At 44.4% G+C, this 13,922-nt stretch overlaps 1 protein-coding gene across 1 annotated transcript; it reads left to right on the top strand.

Annotated features, from left to right (window-relative positions):
* Nucleotides 1-329: 329 nt before the first annotated feature.
* LOC131898300 (CD209 antigen-like protein C) lies at nucleotides 330-9,103 on the top strand. Its single transcript, XM_059249428.1, has 7 exons — nucleotides 330-421; nucleotides 519-605; nucleotides 1,539-1,628; nucleotides 2,288-2,374; nucleotides 3,360-3,511; nucleotides 4,292-4,401; nucleotides 7,775-9,103. Exons 1-7 carry the CDS (start codon nucleotides 376-378, stop codon nucleotides 7,923-7,925), a joined length of 723 nt encoding a protein of 240 aa, XP_059105411.1. The 5' UTR covers nucleotides 330-375; the 3' UTR covers nucleotides 7,926-9,103.
* The last annotated feature ends 4,819 nt before the right edge of the window (nucleotides 9,104-13,922 follow it).

Here is a 13,922-nt window from a genome sequence, read left to right as displayed (position 1 = left end):
AGACTCTCTTTCTAGGGGGGGTCTATGTTGTGTTAAGTTCACAGTTAAAGCTAACCAACACAAAAACCCTCTCCCAAGTCATCAGAAATGGACCAGAAGTGATGACATCTTCAAATCAAGACAACAAATCACTAGATCAGAGAGGACCGTGTTTCTGGGAACAGCAGAGCGGCTGCATGCCCTTCCATTCCAGGAATGGTAGCTTCATGGAATGGTGTGTCAGAGGCTCTGTCACCTCCCTCCACCATCTTGCTGTCTCACAGTTCCTTGTTTCACTTCCTGACTCAGAATAGATTCAAGGAGCGAACAACAGTAGACGGTAAATAGCTGCCATTGTCCCCACCAGCCTCCAGCACAGTAGGACAGCAGTGCAACATGAATGACTCCGAGGAAGGGAGAGGACAGCAGCTGGGCCCCCTGGGTAAGACTGGATCTGGATTCTGGTGACTTGGAGAGGGGTTTCGGTAGGGCCACCTTGAGTCTCCGTTTGCCAAGGCTGTGACTCTCTGTCCACTCAGATGAGGAACACCTGATAACCAGCGGCACCAGATACTCCATCAAAGGCTTCAGATTCCAACCACCCTATGTCCTCAAGAGAGCTGCAGGTAAAGGAGTCGGGGAAAGACAGGTTTCCTCAGCTCTCTGTGCCCTGCGGAGTGGGAGAGTGAGCGTCTGGATCTCAAAGACTGAGGGAGGAGGAGGATGGAAACTGGACCTCTGGGTACTGTGGAGGTAGAGGCTAAGGACTGGGCTCCTGGGTTCTGTAGGGTGGAGGCTGAGGACTGAACTCAAGTCTTAGGGAGGGGAACGCTGTGGGTGCTGTGGAGTTGGAGGCTGAAAACTGGACTTCTCAGTCTAATGGAGGTGGAAGCTGACAGCTGGATCCTGGATCCTGAGGATGTGGAGCCTGAGGGCTGGACTCCTGGGTCCTGTAGAAGTACAGACTAGAACTAGACTCCTCAGTTCCACTAAGCAGAGATTGTGTGTTTAGATTCTTGGTATTCTGCAAGTGGGAGCTGAGTTTTTAGAGTCCTGGGTCCTTGGGTGGCCGTCTGGGAGACTGAATTCCTGGGTCCAAGGAGGGGCTCTGAAATGTTCAAGGCTGGAAACCTGGGCTCGTAAATCCTGGGGTGGTTGAGTCTGGAGGGATTGAACGATATTCTGAAGAAATTTGTCCTCCTGGGTTCTAGAAAGATAGAAGATGAGGCTCTGGACCCCCAGCTCCTGGGAGTGACGATGGCTGAAAACCTAGAGTGGTTGAGTCTGGGGCCTGAACTCCTGGTCCTGAGGAAGGACATGCTGGGCATTCCTTTGGGATTCTAGAGAGAAAAAAGAAAAATGAGGATTGAACTATTCAATTATGGGATGCTTGAGTTAGAAAATGGTCTTGTACCCTAGGGAAGTGAAAGTTGGAACACAGACACAGTGGACCCCAGGGGAATGGAAGCTATGGATCCGGGAAGAGGATGCTGGTGTCTATGGGTCATAGTGTGTCAGGGACACTTGTCGTCATGAAACTTCTACCTTCTCTCCTGCAGGGCATCTGTGCCATGGTCATGGCCCCTTCGTGCTGCAACTGTTCTGCCTCACACTTTTTGCTGTTGTCCTTCTGGCTGTCCTTATCAAAGGTCAGGCAGATCTGAGGGCTGGGGGCTACCTGTTAAGATCTTTCAGTTGGGCTGAAGGCCCATGAGGGAGGTAGGCTAAAGGCTAGGAACTTCCAGGAATTTCTCAGAGGCCTTCTCATCTCTGTCATAGAGGAGGGTCCTGGCTCCACTAACTTGGCCATTCAGTCTTCTCTGAATATCAGATTTCTTCATCCTCAAGAGGTATTAAACCAGCAGTTAGATAGATGGCTTACTGGGTAAAACTCTTGTCAAAGAAACATGAGGACCTGAGTTTGGATCCCAGAACACATGTGAAGCAGGACATGGCAGGCATGTTTCTGTAACCCTAGCTAGGGTGAGATGTGTGGCAGAGACAGGAGAATCCTGGAAGCTTGCAGGCCAGCTAACTTGGTGTACACAGTGGTGGACAAGAGACTCTGTATCAAACAAGGTAGAAGGTCAGGACTGACACCCAGAGTTGTCTATCCTCAGACTCCTCAGGTATGTGACAGCATGTCCACAGTCACAAACATTCACACACATGCACACCCACCTTCAATTTTTAAAAAGAGATTTTAAACAAGGTACTTTTTAAAAAAAAAAAATGTCCCTAGGGGACCAGTGCAGGCCATGATTTATAATAAGTGTTTAATAATTGCAGATTTCTTTTCTTGTCATAGTCTCCAGTATTGCCAACTCCAAGGGACAAGAACAGGCAGAGAAGGAGAAGGTAAACCAGGAGATGACCCAACTGAAGCCTCAAATAAGTAAGTGACTGGAAGGCAGGAGGCCCCGGGAACTCAGAGGGTCTCCATGTTCCATGTAGCTGGAGAATTTTTCTCCAGCTCCCACCACCAAGTCCCGCCAGTCCCGAAGCCCACTTATAAAATAAACACACAGACTCTTACATTATTTAAACTGCTTGGCCATTAGCTCAGGCCTATCATTGTCTAGCTCTCACTCTTATATTCAGCCCATTTCTATTAATCTTTACTTTGCCACGTGGCAAATCTGAGGGCTGGGGGCTACCTGTGGCTTACCAGTACTTTACATCTTCCTTGTCTTGGCAGTGGCTCCAGCCGGTCTCTCTTTCCTTCCTCCTTCCTCAATTCTCCTCTCTCCTTGTCCCGCCTATACTTCCTGCCTGGTCACTGGCCAATCAGTGCTTTATTTATATAGAGCGATATCCATAGCAGTTCCATGCTTGGCTTCAGCTACTACCCATCTCTGAACCTCCACCTTCTCTCATGTGATTTGATAACTTTGTGTAAAGAGGAGACAATGAAGGGCTTGGCAGTGTGGCTCTGCAGTTAAAACCACTTGCCATCAAGCCTAATGACCAAAGTTTCATTCCCAGGACTCCCAAGGTGGAAGGAGAGAACCCATCCCCTCAAGTTGTCATCTAACTTCCACATGCGTGCCATGGCATGGGCATAACTATACACATACACACATAAATTAGTTAGTTGATTGGCTGGTTGGTTGATATTAGGACCAATGGAAGCTAGTATTCAAAGAGAACTGTGTACATGGTTGAAACTCAGCCAGTCTCCAAAGGTCGGTTCTGAGCTCCAAGTTCATACATCTCCCAGTCTTGAGGAGATACCAGGACTTCCAAGATCTCTCAGTGAGTAGAGAGGAATGGCTTCCCAGGATGCTGTGTATCAGGAGCTCCTGCAGGTTGGGGGGGGGGGCTGTACAGGAACATGAGCAACCGAGTGCATGTCCATCCCAAACAACCTCCCCCAACAGACCGCCTGTGCCGCCCCTGCCCCTGGGACTGGACTCTCTTCCAAAGAAACTGTTACTTCTTCTCCAAGTTCCAACAGAACTGGCACGACTCTGTCACCGCCTGCAGAGAAGTGGGGGCCCAACTAGTGGTCATCAAAAGTGATGATGAGCAGGTACATCTGGTGGGATCCAAACTATTCTGGTACATGCATCTGACCACAGGCATCTGAGGAGACACAGTTTGCTAGTTTGGATTATGGATGAGTGCTGCTTGCTCCACTTGGGAAAGGAAGAATGGGAACAAAAGGTCCCAAGCACCATGTTTCACACACACACACACACACACACACACCACCACCACCACCACCACCACCACCACCAACACCAACACCAACACCACTATCATACAATATCTGGATATATGAGTGGGTGCTTTAGGTAACACAAAAAGTAAGTGGTTTCTGTCAGTATACTGGGAAGCACTGAATGACTTCCTTTATTGGACTTTAAAAGAAAGTCCTATGTCTACCATTTGCCAGTTCCCCTGTGGTAAATGTTGCCATCCTGACTGAATTCAAGTTATTGGTGGGACATCCCTCAATGCAGAGCTCCAAAGAGGTCATGTGCATGATCAGAAATGAAGAACTGGTATAATCTGGTATTAGCACTTATACCCAGTAGTGAGTTAATCCATCTGAGCATGCTCAGAACTCCTCATAAGGCAAGCAGACAATCCATCTGAGCATACTCAGAACTACTCATAAAGCAGGCAATATTAGCATGTTCAATGAGAGGCAACTCAGAACAAGCAGGATACAGATGTGGAAGCCATGAGACCTTGTGGGACCCGGGAAAGATGAATATCAGGACTTTCTGCTAAGAGGTGGGGCAGGAGAACTATAGGTGGACCACAAGGTAGGCTGCCTCTCCTGACTGCTTCTGTGCCCCCCCAGAGCTTCCTGCAGCAGACTTCTAAAGAGAAAGGCTATGCCTGGATGGGTCTGTCAGACCTGAAGCATGAAGGCGTGTGGCACTGGGTGGATGGTTCACATCTGCTGTTCAGGTATATCATTGGGTGGTGTGTTACTTACTTCTGTTGCTTTGGTAAAGATATCTGGCTTAATATCAGAATTTTCCCAGGGGCCTGCCCTGAGAAAATCCTTCCCAGAGTCCTGGGGAAGATGCTATACCCGGCATAGGGTTATCTGAGGGAAAAGAATCTATGTACACTAGTTTCTTACGTTCGTTTACTTTATTTCTCTATAAAAAAAACTTCTGTCTACATAGCTCCAGTTCCATGCTGACATTCAGTTCCTCTCTGTCCCTTCTTCTCTGTCCTCTCACAGCCTTCGTAAGCTCCCATGCTTTTGATCTCATCTTCATCTTCAGTTTCTTCATCCATGCTCATTTCTTCTCTTCCTACTCTCTTGACCCGACCCAATCCTTATTCTCTACAAAAGATCTGCCTTGTTCCTTTCTCTCTGGTCATGCGACTCCTTGGCCCTACCATCTACAGAAATTCTGTCTTGTTCTCTTCGCTCCAGCCATGCAGCTGGAGCAGAGCAGGAATCCTGCTTCAGTCTTTACTGCACCTGGTTATGCAAAAAGCCCTATTGTCCTGAGTCAATAACTCTGTAATGCTACTAGGCCTGAAGGAAAGGGATGATCTGAGCTTCATTTGCACAAGAAACAAAGCTATGCATCTACAGTCCACATGTCTCCTAAGCACTGTAGGGGTGTTACCTAGTAGATCAGCAGTAGATCTGAGCTTATACTTTTTGCCTTAAGGCCTAGTAGTATATGAATGCATAAGAAATTCATAGCAAGAAACAGCTGGATATTAAAAGCTGAATAACACCAAATATTCCTTGATAAATGGCTTCCCTCTTGATGGATTCCTTGACCTTTCTAGGTATAACTTTATTATACACAGCTGAATCTCTATAATACATTCTTGTGGCTTGCAGCAGCTTAAGAGAGAAAGGATTTACCTGGTTCACAGATCCAGGGGACATGTTGCATCATGGTGGGGACGGCATGGCAGTAGGAGCCTGAGGTGGCTGGTCACATGGCCATAGCCATCAGGAAGCTGAGAGTAAACAAGTGGGCCAGGCTATAAGAGCTTGAGGCCTACCCCACTGATCTGCTTCCCCCAGGGGCTCGAGGTTCCGCAGCCTTCTCAAACAGCACCAGCTGGGGACCAGGCGCTCAAACACTGAGCCTGCAGGAGACATTTCACACTCAAACCACAGTGGCATCAGCAAGTGCGGCATAGAGTACTCCTGTGGGTATTGCTCCATACCCTAGCCCTCTAGACATAAAAAACATTTACTCATGAAGGAAGGAATTCTTCATAGTCATGTGCTGATAAGGTGCCTGGAAGTCCACCAGCAGATATGGAGGAGGGGTCTGTAGCCCTTGTGAGTCATTTAAATGAAGTATATTAGTGGAAAGTCTATGGGATGATGCATTCTTGTTGCTGTAACTGAATACCTGACAAAATCTATGTAAAAAGTGATTGATTTGGCTCACGGTTTGAGGGTACAGTCCACCACAATAGCAAAGGCATGCTGGCAGGAGCTTGAGGAAACTGGTTGAAACTGGTTCCATGCCACCCATAGTCAGGAAGCAGAGGAAGAGATATGAATGCTTGTTAAGAACAAACAGGCACAGGGCAGCAGTGCTGCACACCTTTCTTTAATCCCAGCTCTCAGGAGACAGAGCCAGGGAGATCCCTGTGAGTTCGAGGCCAGCCTAGTCTACAGAGCGAGTTCCAGGACAGACACCAAAACTACACAGAGAAACCCTGTCTCCAAAAAACAAAACAAAACAAAAACAAACAAACAAACAAAAAGGCAAAGCAAAACCAACCCCAGACTACTTTCTCCATTATGTGTGCACATGTGTGGGACGGGTGCATGTGCACATGTGTGGGAGCATGTGCATGTATATGGGGAAGGGTTGAAAGTGAAAACTCTTATTCTGGTGCCTGTGGGAATGAATAATTAAAGCTGTATACTGGGCTTAGGACTGGCTAGTATGGAGTGTCATGGTTTCTGGGATGTAGATGCTATTCCTAGTTCTAAGGTCTTTGGCTCTAGATAAGTACATATGGGCCAAAATTATAAAATCTTGGGAATAGAGATGGTTAAGTCTGTGGAATATGAGTTGGTTGGTTATATTTGAAGAAGAAACTTCAGTAAAATGACCCCCTTCAATCATGGAAGATCACAAGGATCATGGGCCAAGGTCAAAGGACTTGGGTACTTCATTGACCCCAGAACAGGTCACATCTGCTGTAATGTATGAAGGGCAGATGTGAAAGCGTCCCGTTTCAATAATAGAAACATGGTTGAGGGGCCGGGCGATGGATGAGTTAATAAATTGCTTGTTGTGTATTCTAGCTTCATTTCTGTTGCTATGATAAAATACACTGACTAAAAGCAAGTTAGAGAAGAAAATGGCTTAGTTCATCATTTATAATTTCAGGTTCTAATCTGTCATTGTGGGGAAGTTGAGGCAGCTAGTAACATCACATCCACAGTCAAGAGGAGAAAGAAACGAAAGCGTACATGCTCACTTGCATGCTGGATTTCTCCACTCTTACACAGTTCAGGACCTCCTGCCTAGGTGGGGAGCATTGCTCACAGTGGGCTGGGTCTTAATTAAGAAAATCCTCCACAGACAGTCCCACAGGCCAACCCAATACAGACAGTCCCTGAGACTGTCTTTGCAGGTGACTCTAAGTTGTGTCAAGTTGACAATGAAAACTAACCATCACATGGAGCAAGCGTGAGGACCTGAGTTCCATCCCCTGAATCCACCTGAGAAAGCCAAGTGTTTTTCATCTCAGCACTGGAAAGGCAGAAACAGTGGATCCCTTACGCTCACTAAACAGTCAGCCTCGCTGAATTAGTGAATTCTCAAAAATCAAAGTGGAGAGTTACTAAAGATATCTGGGGTTGACCTATGGCCTCTGTATGTACAACCATAAGTGTGTATATATGTCTGCACATAAACACACACACACACACACACACACACACACACAGAGGGAAGTGGGGAGAAACAGGGTTGATAAAAGGGAGGTGGAACTAATTCTCATACTTTGATGAGTGTTAGCCAAGGAAATTTATGAAAAAAAAAGGAACATTTAATTGGGGCTTGTGGTTCCAGGGGGTTAGAGTCCATGACCATCTTATAAGGAAGCATGGCAGCAAGAAAGCAGACATGGTACTGGAGAAGCACAAGACAGAGAGGGCTAACTAGGAATGTTGTGGGCTTCTAAAACTGCAGAGTCCACCCTCAGTGACGCTCCTCTTCCAACAAGGCCATACCAATCCTTCCCAAACAGTTCCACCTACGGGGCCCAAGCATCCAAATGTACGAGCCTGTGGGAGCCATTCTCATCCAAACCACTACGATTGGTTTTGCAGTTTCATGAAATATTGGAACAAAGGAGAGCCCAACAACGAAGGGGAAGAAGACTGTGTGGAATTCAGAGATGATGGCTGGAATGATGTCCCATGTACAGTTGAGAAATACTGGATCTGCAAGAAGTCTGCCATGTCCTGCACCAAAAAATGATGTCTCATCTGTCTGTAGCACCTGTTGCCAAAATGACCCTGCAGGGTGACTGAACTTAACCCACAATGTATGCCAGTTCCTTCCTCTGTGAACATTAAGGTCTTAACTGGTTCCTTATTTGCCCTCCCCCTGCCCAGTGTGTGTGTGTGTGTGTGTGTGTGTGTGTGTGTGTGTGTGTGTGTGTGCCCGCCCATGCATATGTGCACGTGCACCAAAGGTCAGTCTTAGGTGTCTTTCCTGGCCTCCATCTTGTTTTTTTTTGAGACAGGATCTCTTGTTTTTGCCTTATTGGTACTGGCCAGTTTGGTATTGGCCAGCACACCCTAGGAATCCTCCTGTCTCTGCCTTTTCAGAGCTTGCATTGGAAGCATATGCCAGCATTCTATTTTTAAATATTTTTTTTTAAATGGTGGTGGGGGTTGATTCACAGATGGAGCTTAAGAGACAGTGATGGTGGGTGCTGTGTAGCTGGAAGGATCCCTGGAAATAGGGTACCATTGAACTGTTAGGTAGGGGGTATCTTTTAAAGGACTTATGACGGAAACTGAGCGGGGCATAAGGAGGGGGTGAGCCGGGCAGTCCAGGTGGCCCACCCACTAGGAACCAGGTGGCTCTCAGTCTTAGTCACATCCTCATAGCTTCCAGACAAGGGTGAGAGACAAGAACAAACCAGGTCCCAGAATTCCCTTCTGCCATTCCTGGCCTCCATCAAGGACATCCTGGGAACTGCTGCATTGATGGTCCCTGCCCCAGCTGTCCAATTTCTGTCTCCTCATCAGAACAAAATTAAAACTGTACCCATTAAGCAATAGTAAGCAGAGCCACTTGGAAATCTCTGTTCCCTTTCCTGTCTCTGTAAAAGTCGCCACTTTGGGGTCCTCCTGCAATTCTGCAACACCTTTCTTTCTACAGCTAGTTTGGTTTACTTGGCATGGTATCCCTAAGGCCCACAGTATGGAGTCTATCATAACTTTTTCCTATTCACTCCCAAATAGTATTCCATTGTGTGTGTGATGGTTAAGCTTGGTTGTCAACTAACAATCTCTAGTCAACTAAGAGACAGGCCTATGAGCACAACCATGAGGGTATTTTTTTGGAAGTAAGGGCATTCTGATTGGTATGGCACTGGAGAGGTGCAGACGTGCTCTCTGTTCTGGTCAAGTTCCAGCAATAAGTCTGTAACATGGAATTGTAAGCTAAATAAACCCTTTCTCCCCAAAAACGTTTTTGAGTAGTTTATCACAGCAACAGGAAACTTATTAAGACCCAGCATCTCTCAGTGAACCTGGAGCTTGTTCCATAGGCTGCGTACGCTGCATAAGGCTGGCCAGAGTGCTGCAGCCACCCTCTTGTCTCTGCCTTTCCAGGTCTGGGGTCACAAGCATGAACTACCATGCCTGGCTTTTTACATGGGCTCTGAGGGTTGAACTTGACTCCTCATGCTCACATGGCAAACACTTTACCAGCTAAGCAGTATCCCCAGCCTGAAGATATGAGTCTTTACAGAATTCATGATATGTAAGCATTTTCTCCCATCTGTGAGTTTCTCTTTTATTCCTCTTCCTGAATTCAAGGAGAATTCTGGTAACTTTTTTGCAGTACGAATGAAGCTCACTATGGTTTCTGTGAGTGTGTGTGTGTGTGTGTGTGTGTGTGTGTGTGTGTGTGTGTGTTGGGGGGGGATACATGTATGTGTACCTGTGTGTGTTCAAATGCCCATGCCCATGCACGTGCATGTGGAGACCAGAAACTTTCTCTACCACTGCCTGCTTTATGCCTTTGAAACAAGGTCTCCTCTGACTAATTGTAGAACACCTCCTTTTCAGCTAGGCTGGCAGCCAGGGATGTACACAATCCTCCTGTCTCCACTCCTACCCCAGTGCTGATATTAGATGGTCACACCCAGTTTCTGAGTTAATGTCAGCTGTCAATGGGTTATAAAAAGAGGAGATAAAATTGAGAGGGGAATGAGAGAGTCCAGGAAGAGTTGGTGGGAGGGATAGGAGTGTGGATAAGATCTAAATACATTGTATATGTGTGAGGAATCACTGAAAATCAAATTAAAGGCTGGCTGTTTGTTCGGGATATACATATGTGGGGAAACACAGCATCTAACCTCAGGCAGTACCTCCTTGGTGATAAGTCACTCAGGGGCTTGGACTCCCAATAGGACAGCAGGATGAGAATGGCAGTGGGGGAGGGGTAAAGCCCTTGCTTTGGAAGCCTGAGGACCTGAATTTGATTCTCAGAACTCACATAAAGATGGAAAGTGAGAACCAACTCCACAGAACTGTCTTCTGACCTTTGAGTGCATGCTGTGGCACCCCTGACACACTAGCAACAGTAGTAGTTGTAGTAATAGTAATAGTAGTAATAGTAGTCGTCGTCGTCGTAGTAGTAGTTGTAGTAATAGTAGTAATAGTAGTAGTAGTAGTCGTCATCGTCGTAGTAGTAATAGTAATAGTAGTAATAGTAGTAATAGTAGTAGTCGTCGTCGTAGTAGTAGTAATAGTAATAGTAGTAATAGTAGTAGTCATCGTCGTCGTCGTAGTAGTAATAGTAATAGTAGTAATAGTAGTAATAGTAGTAATAGTAGTAATAGTAGTAATAGTAGTAGTCATCGTCGTCGTCGTAGTAGTAATAGTAATAGTAGTAATAGTAGTAGTCGTCGTCGTTGTAGTAGTAGTAGTCGTCGTCGTCATAGTAATAGTAATAGTAGTAATAGTAGTAGTAGTGTCGTCGTCGTAGTAATAGTAATAGTAATAGTAGTAATAGTAGTAATAGTAGAGTAGTCGTCGTCGTAGTAGTAATAGTAATAGTAGTAATAGTAGTAATAGTAGTAGTCGTCGTCGTCGTAGTAATAGTAATAGTAGTAATAGTAATAATAGTAGTAATAGTAGTAGTCATCTTCTTCGTCGTCGTCGTCGTCGTAGTAGTTGTAGTAATAGTAGTAATAGTAGTAGTAGTAGTCGTCGTCGTCGTCGTCGTCGTCGTAGTAGTGACGATGAAGAATGGTAGTCAACCTGGGGGTCTGTTTTCTGACTTTTATTCACCCCAGGTAAGGCAACAGTGATGGATCAAAGAAACAATTCCACTCAAATCCAGCTCAGTGAACCATGAGTTTATTGGGATTACTTATAAGAGTATGAGAGGCTCAAAGGCATCTTGACATTTTTTGTTTTCATTTAAATTAGCATGCTAGGCATTAGAAATTTCCTAACAGACTATGTTTTACTAGATTTTCCTTTCCAGGGGAGCTGACACTCTCTTCTGACCTCCATGCTCTCCCTTAGCTAAATTCTACATTGTGTGATTTAATGTCTCCTAGGCAAATCTGTTGGTAAATTCTTTATAACATCTATCACTTCGCATTTCTTCTACATCATTCCCACCTGTTAAAGCTGTTAGAAATCTTTTATAAAGCTGCAGTTTAAAATTCTGTGCCATGGGGAACTAAACGCTCAGGGTCCTCCTGTTTCACCAGCAAACTGACTCCGAGGTCAGAACTACTTGTAGCTTCTCAGCCTCTATCCAAGCAATGATAAGCTTGGTCGAACAGCTCAGAATGCATGGTCTGAACAACTGTCCTAACACAGTCAGAAGGAAGGGTTCTGTTAGAGACATTAGCCAAGCCTTTTAAATGCAGCAGCCATTCCAAGAACACCAGGAGCCTCTAGGACTTCCCTTTCCGTTAGCTGTTCTACCATGTTCCTAACCATTTCTGACCTGTTAGCATAGTAACAGCATTCTTCCTTCAAACGGGCACGTGACCCCTTTTACAGCTGTAAGAAATATATATCATCTACAAGGACCTGCTAATTGGATCCATAGCCAGCCATAGCTTGTTAAAGAAATCAGATAGTATCTTTTTTTAAAAACTATTATTTCCAGATATATCAGAGCTAGTAAACTTCTTCATGTCAGAATCCAATCCTGGGGGGCCATTGTGGCTAGCCCTATGGGAAGCATTATGACCAATATCACCATGAGTCCAAAGAGAAGAAAGGCCATCATGATCCCTGTCTCCAAATGTCCCCTGCCGAACTCTGGAAACTTCTGTAGTGATTAGACCTATTGGCATCCAAGTTTACAGCTTGAGGCTGGTCCCATGTCTCTGGAAGGTGACTCACATAAACTGGGCTAGGTGGATTTTCACAGTCCAGGTCTCTCTATAGGTGGCGGGGAGCATTTCTTGGTCTCATCTACACAGCAGAAGATGGAGCAGCAGATTCTAGCAGTCTTATTTCCCATGCATCCTTGCCCTGTATGCATACAAATTTGCTCTGATGGGGTCTGTGTCCCTTCCAATGGAAAAGGGAGCCCTTGAGCCTAGGGATGCCTGCCTTGTAAGTGTATTGTAAACTTAACCCACTTTATTGAACATTTAATTCTCCATAACTAGTTTTTTATACACCTGACTTTGAATATTATATTATTTACTTTTAAACTTGTTTGAGTTACCTGTTTTAGGCTTAACTTTGACATAACCAGAATGACTGAATAGTGGGAGATATAAATTGGTCTCTCTCCAATCTGTCTCTGCAAATAAGTTACATTTCACTTGACATGGCTACAATTCTGGGAGATTATGCCTTAATTACCTTTGTTTTAACAGTTTAGTATAAATTAGCAACTCTCACAAGATTAGAATTTATAAACTAAGAAAATACGTCCCTGTTAAGATTTTGTCTTAAAAAACCTAATTTTAAAATGAAGATTTTTTTAGTACCAAAATATGTTTTAAACCACAAATATAGTTCATGGAGTTATGTAAGCAGAAAGTAAGTCAGGGTGTATGCTTGTTCCTGATTGGATGAAGGTGGGAAATGCATAGCTTTGTGAGTTTGCCTTTATAAGCATCTGGCCAGTGTAACTTGTGGCCATTCTCTGGGAATCCTGGATATGGACCTGGCCAGTGTCTATCTTCCTGTCCAGTATTTACTAAAGCTCGATTCAAATTTGGCTCACAAGTTGTGTTAGTGGTCTTATTCTCACCCAGATTAACATTTCATGGAGATAGGATAATAAAGACAGGGACAAAATCATAAAAAATTTGAAGCCAAGCCAGTGAAGGTCTGAGTATGTCATATGCAAAGATAATGTACTTAATGCTGAAAATTTTAAAATGTTCCTATGAATATAAACTGACTTAAAGATCCATGTCTAGTCACGTATATCTTTGCTAACCTTCTTAAGCTTTAGCTATTTGGAGAAACTTAGTTACGTAAGATCTGCGGTAAAAATTAATTGTGCATCTTTTGTTCTTATAGATGTCCCTGTATGAGAACCAATCATACTCTTCTCTCCTGTAATTATATCCTTTGTGCTAAAATGAGCCACCTTGTAAAAAAATATGTTAAGTTGGTTTAGATTTTGCAAAAGTATACTATAAAAGGACCAGAAAAGTGAGGGGCCTAGATTCTCCATCCCAGCCCTCAACTCCAACAGTCATGTCCACTTTGGCAACACATTTGGAATTTCCATGACCCTGATCATGGTCCAGATGCAATAACCAAAATAATTAATGTTTATATGGGCTAAAATAACTGAAAAGGTTATTTTCAAATATAGATCAAAATTATTTTCATGCTGTGTCTGAAATAAGTACTATTTTCTGTCAAAATAAATGTTGCAAAGTTACTCTGACTCTCATGTAACACTAATGCAGCTGTAAGTTTTGCCTCTAAAAGCATTGTATCCTTGAGCTCTGACACCAGGAGATTCTGAGATGTGAATCTCTAGTCAAAATGAAAGGACTCATGGACTCTTCCGTTGTTGTTGTTGTTGTTGTTTGGTGGTTTTTGGTTGGTTGGTTGGTTTTGTTTTTTGGTTTTGTGTTTGTTTGTTTTTTGTGTTTTTTTGTTTGTTTGTTTGTTTTGTTTTGTTTTGTTTTGTTTTTGAGATGCGGTCTTTCTACATAGCCCAGGCTGGCCTGGAACTCATTATGTAGATTAAGCTGACCTCAAATTCACAGAGACCTACCTACCTTTGTCTCAC

This window comes from Peromyscus eremicus, chromosome 23 (genome assembly GCF_949786415.1).
Source record: "Peromyscus eremicus chromosome 23, PerEre_H2_v1, whole genome shotgun sequence".
Lineage (NCBI taxonomy): Eukaryota > Metazoa > Chordata > Mammalia > Rodentia > Cricetidae > Peromyscus > Peromyscus eremicus.
The sequence above is the reverse complement of the archived record's forward strand: the minus strand, read 5'-3'. Positions and strand labels throughout refer to the sequence as shown.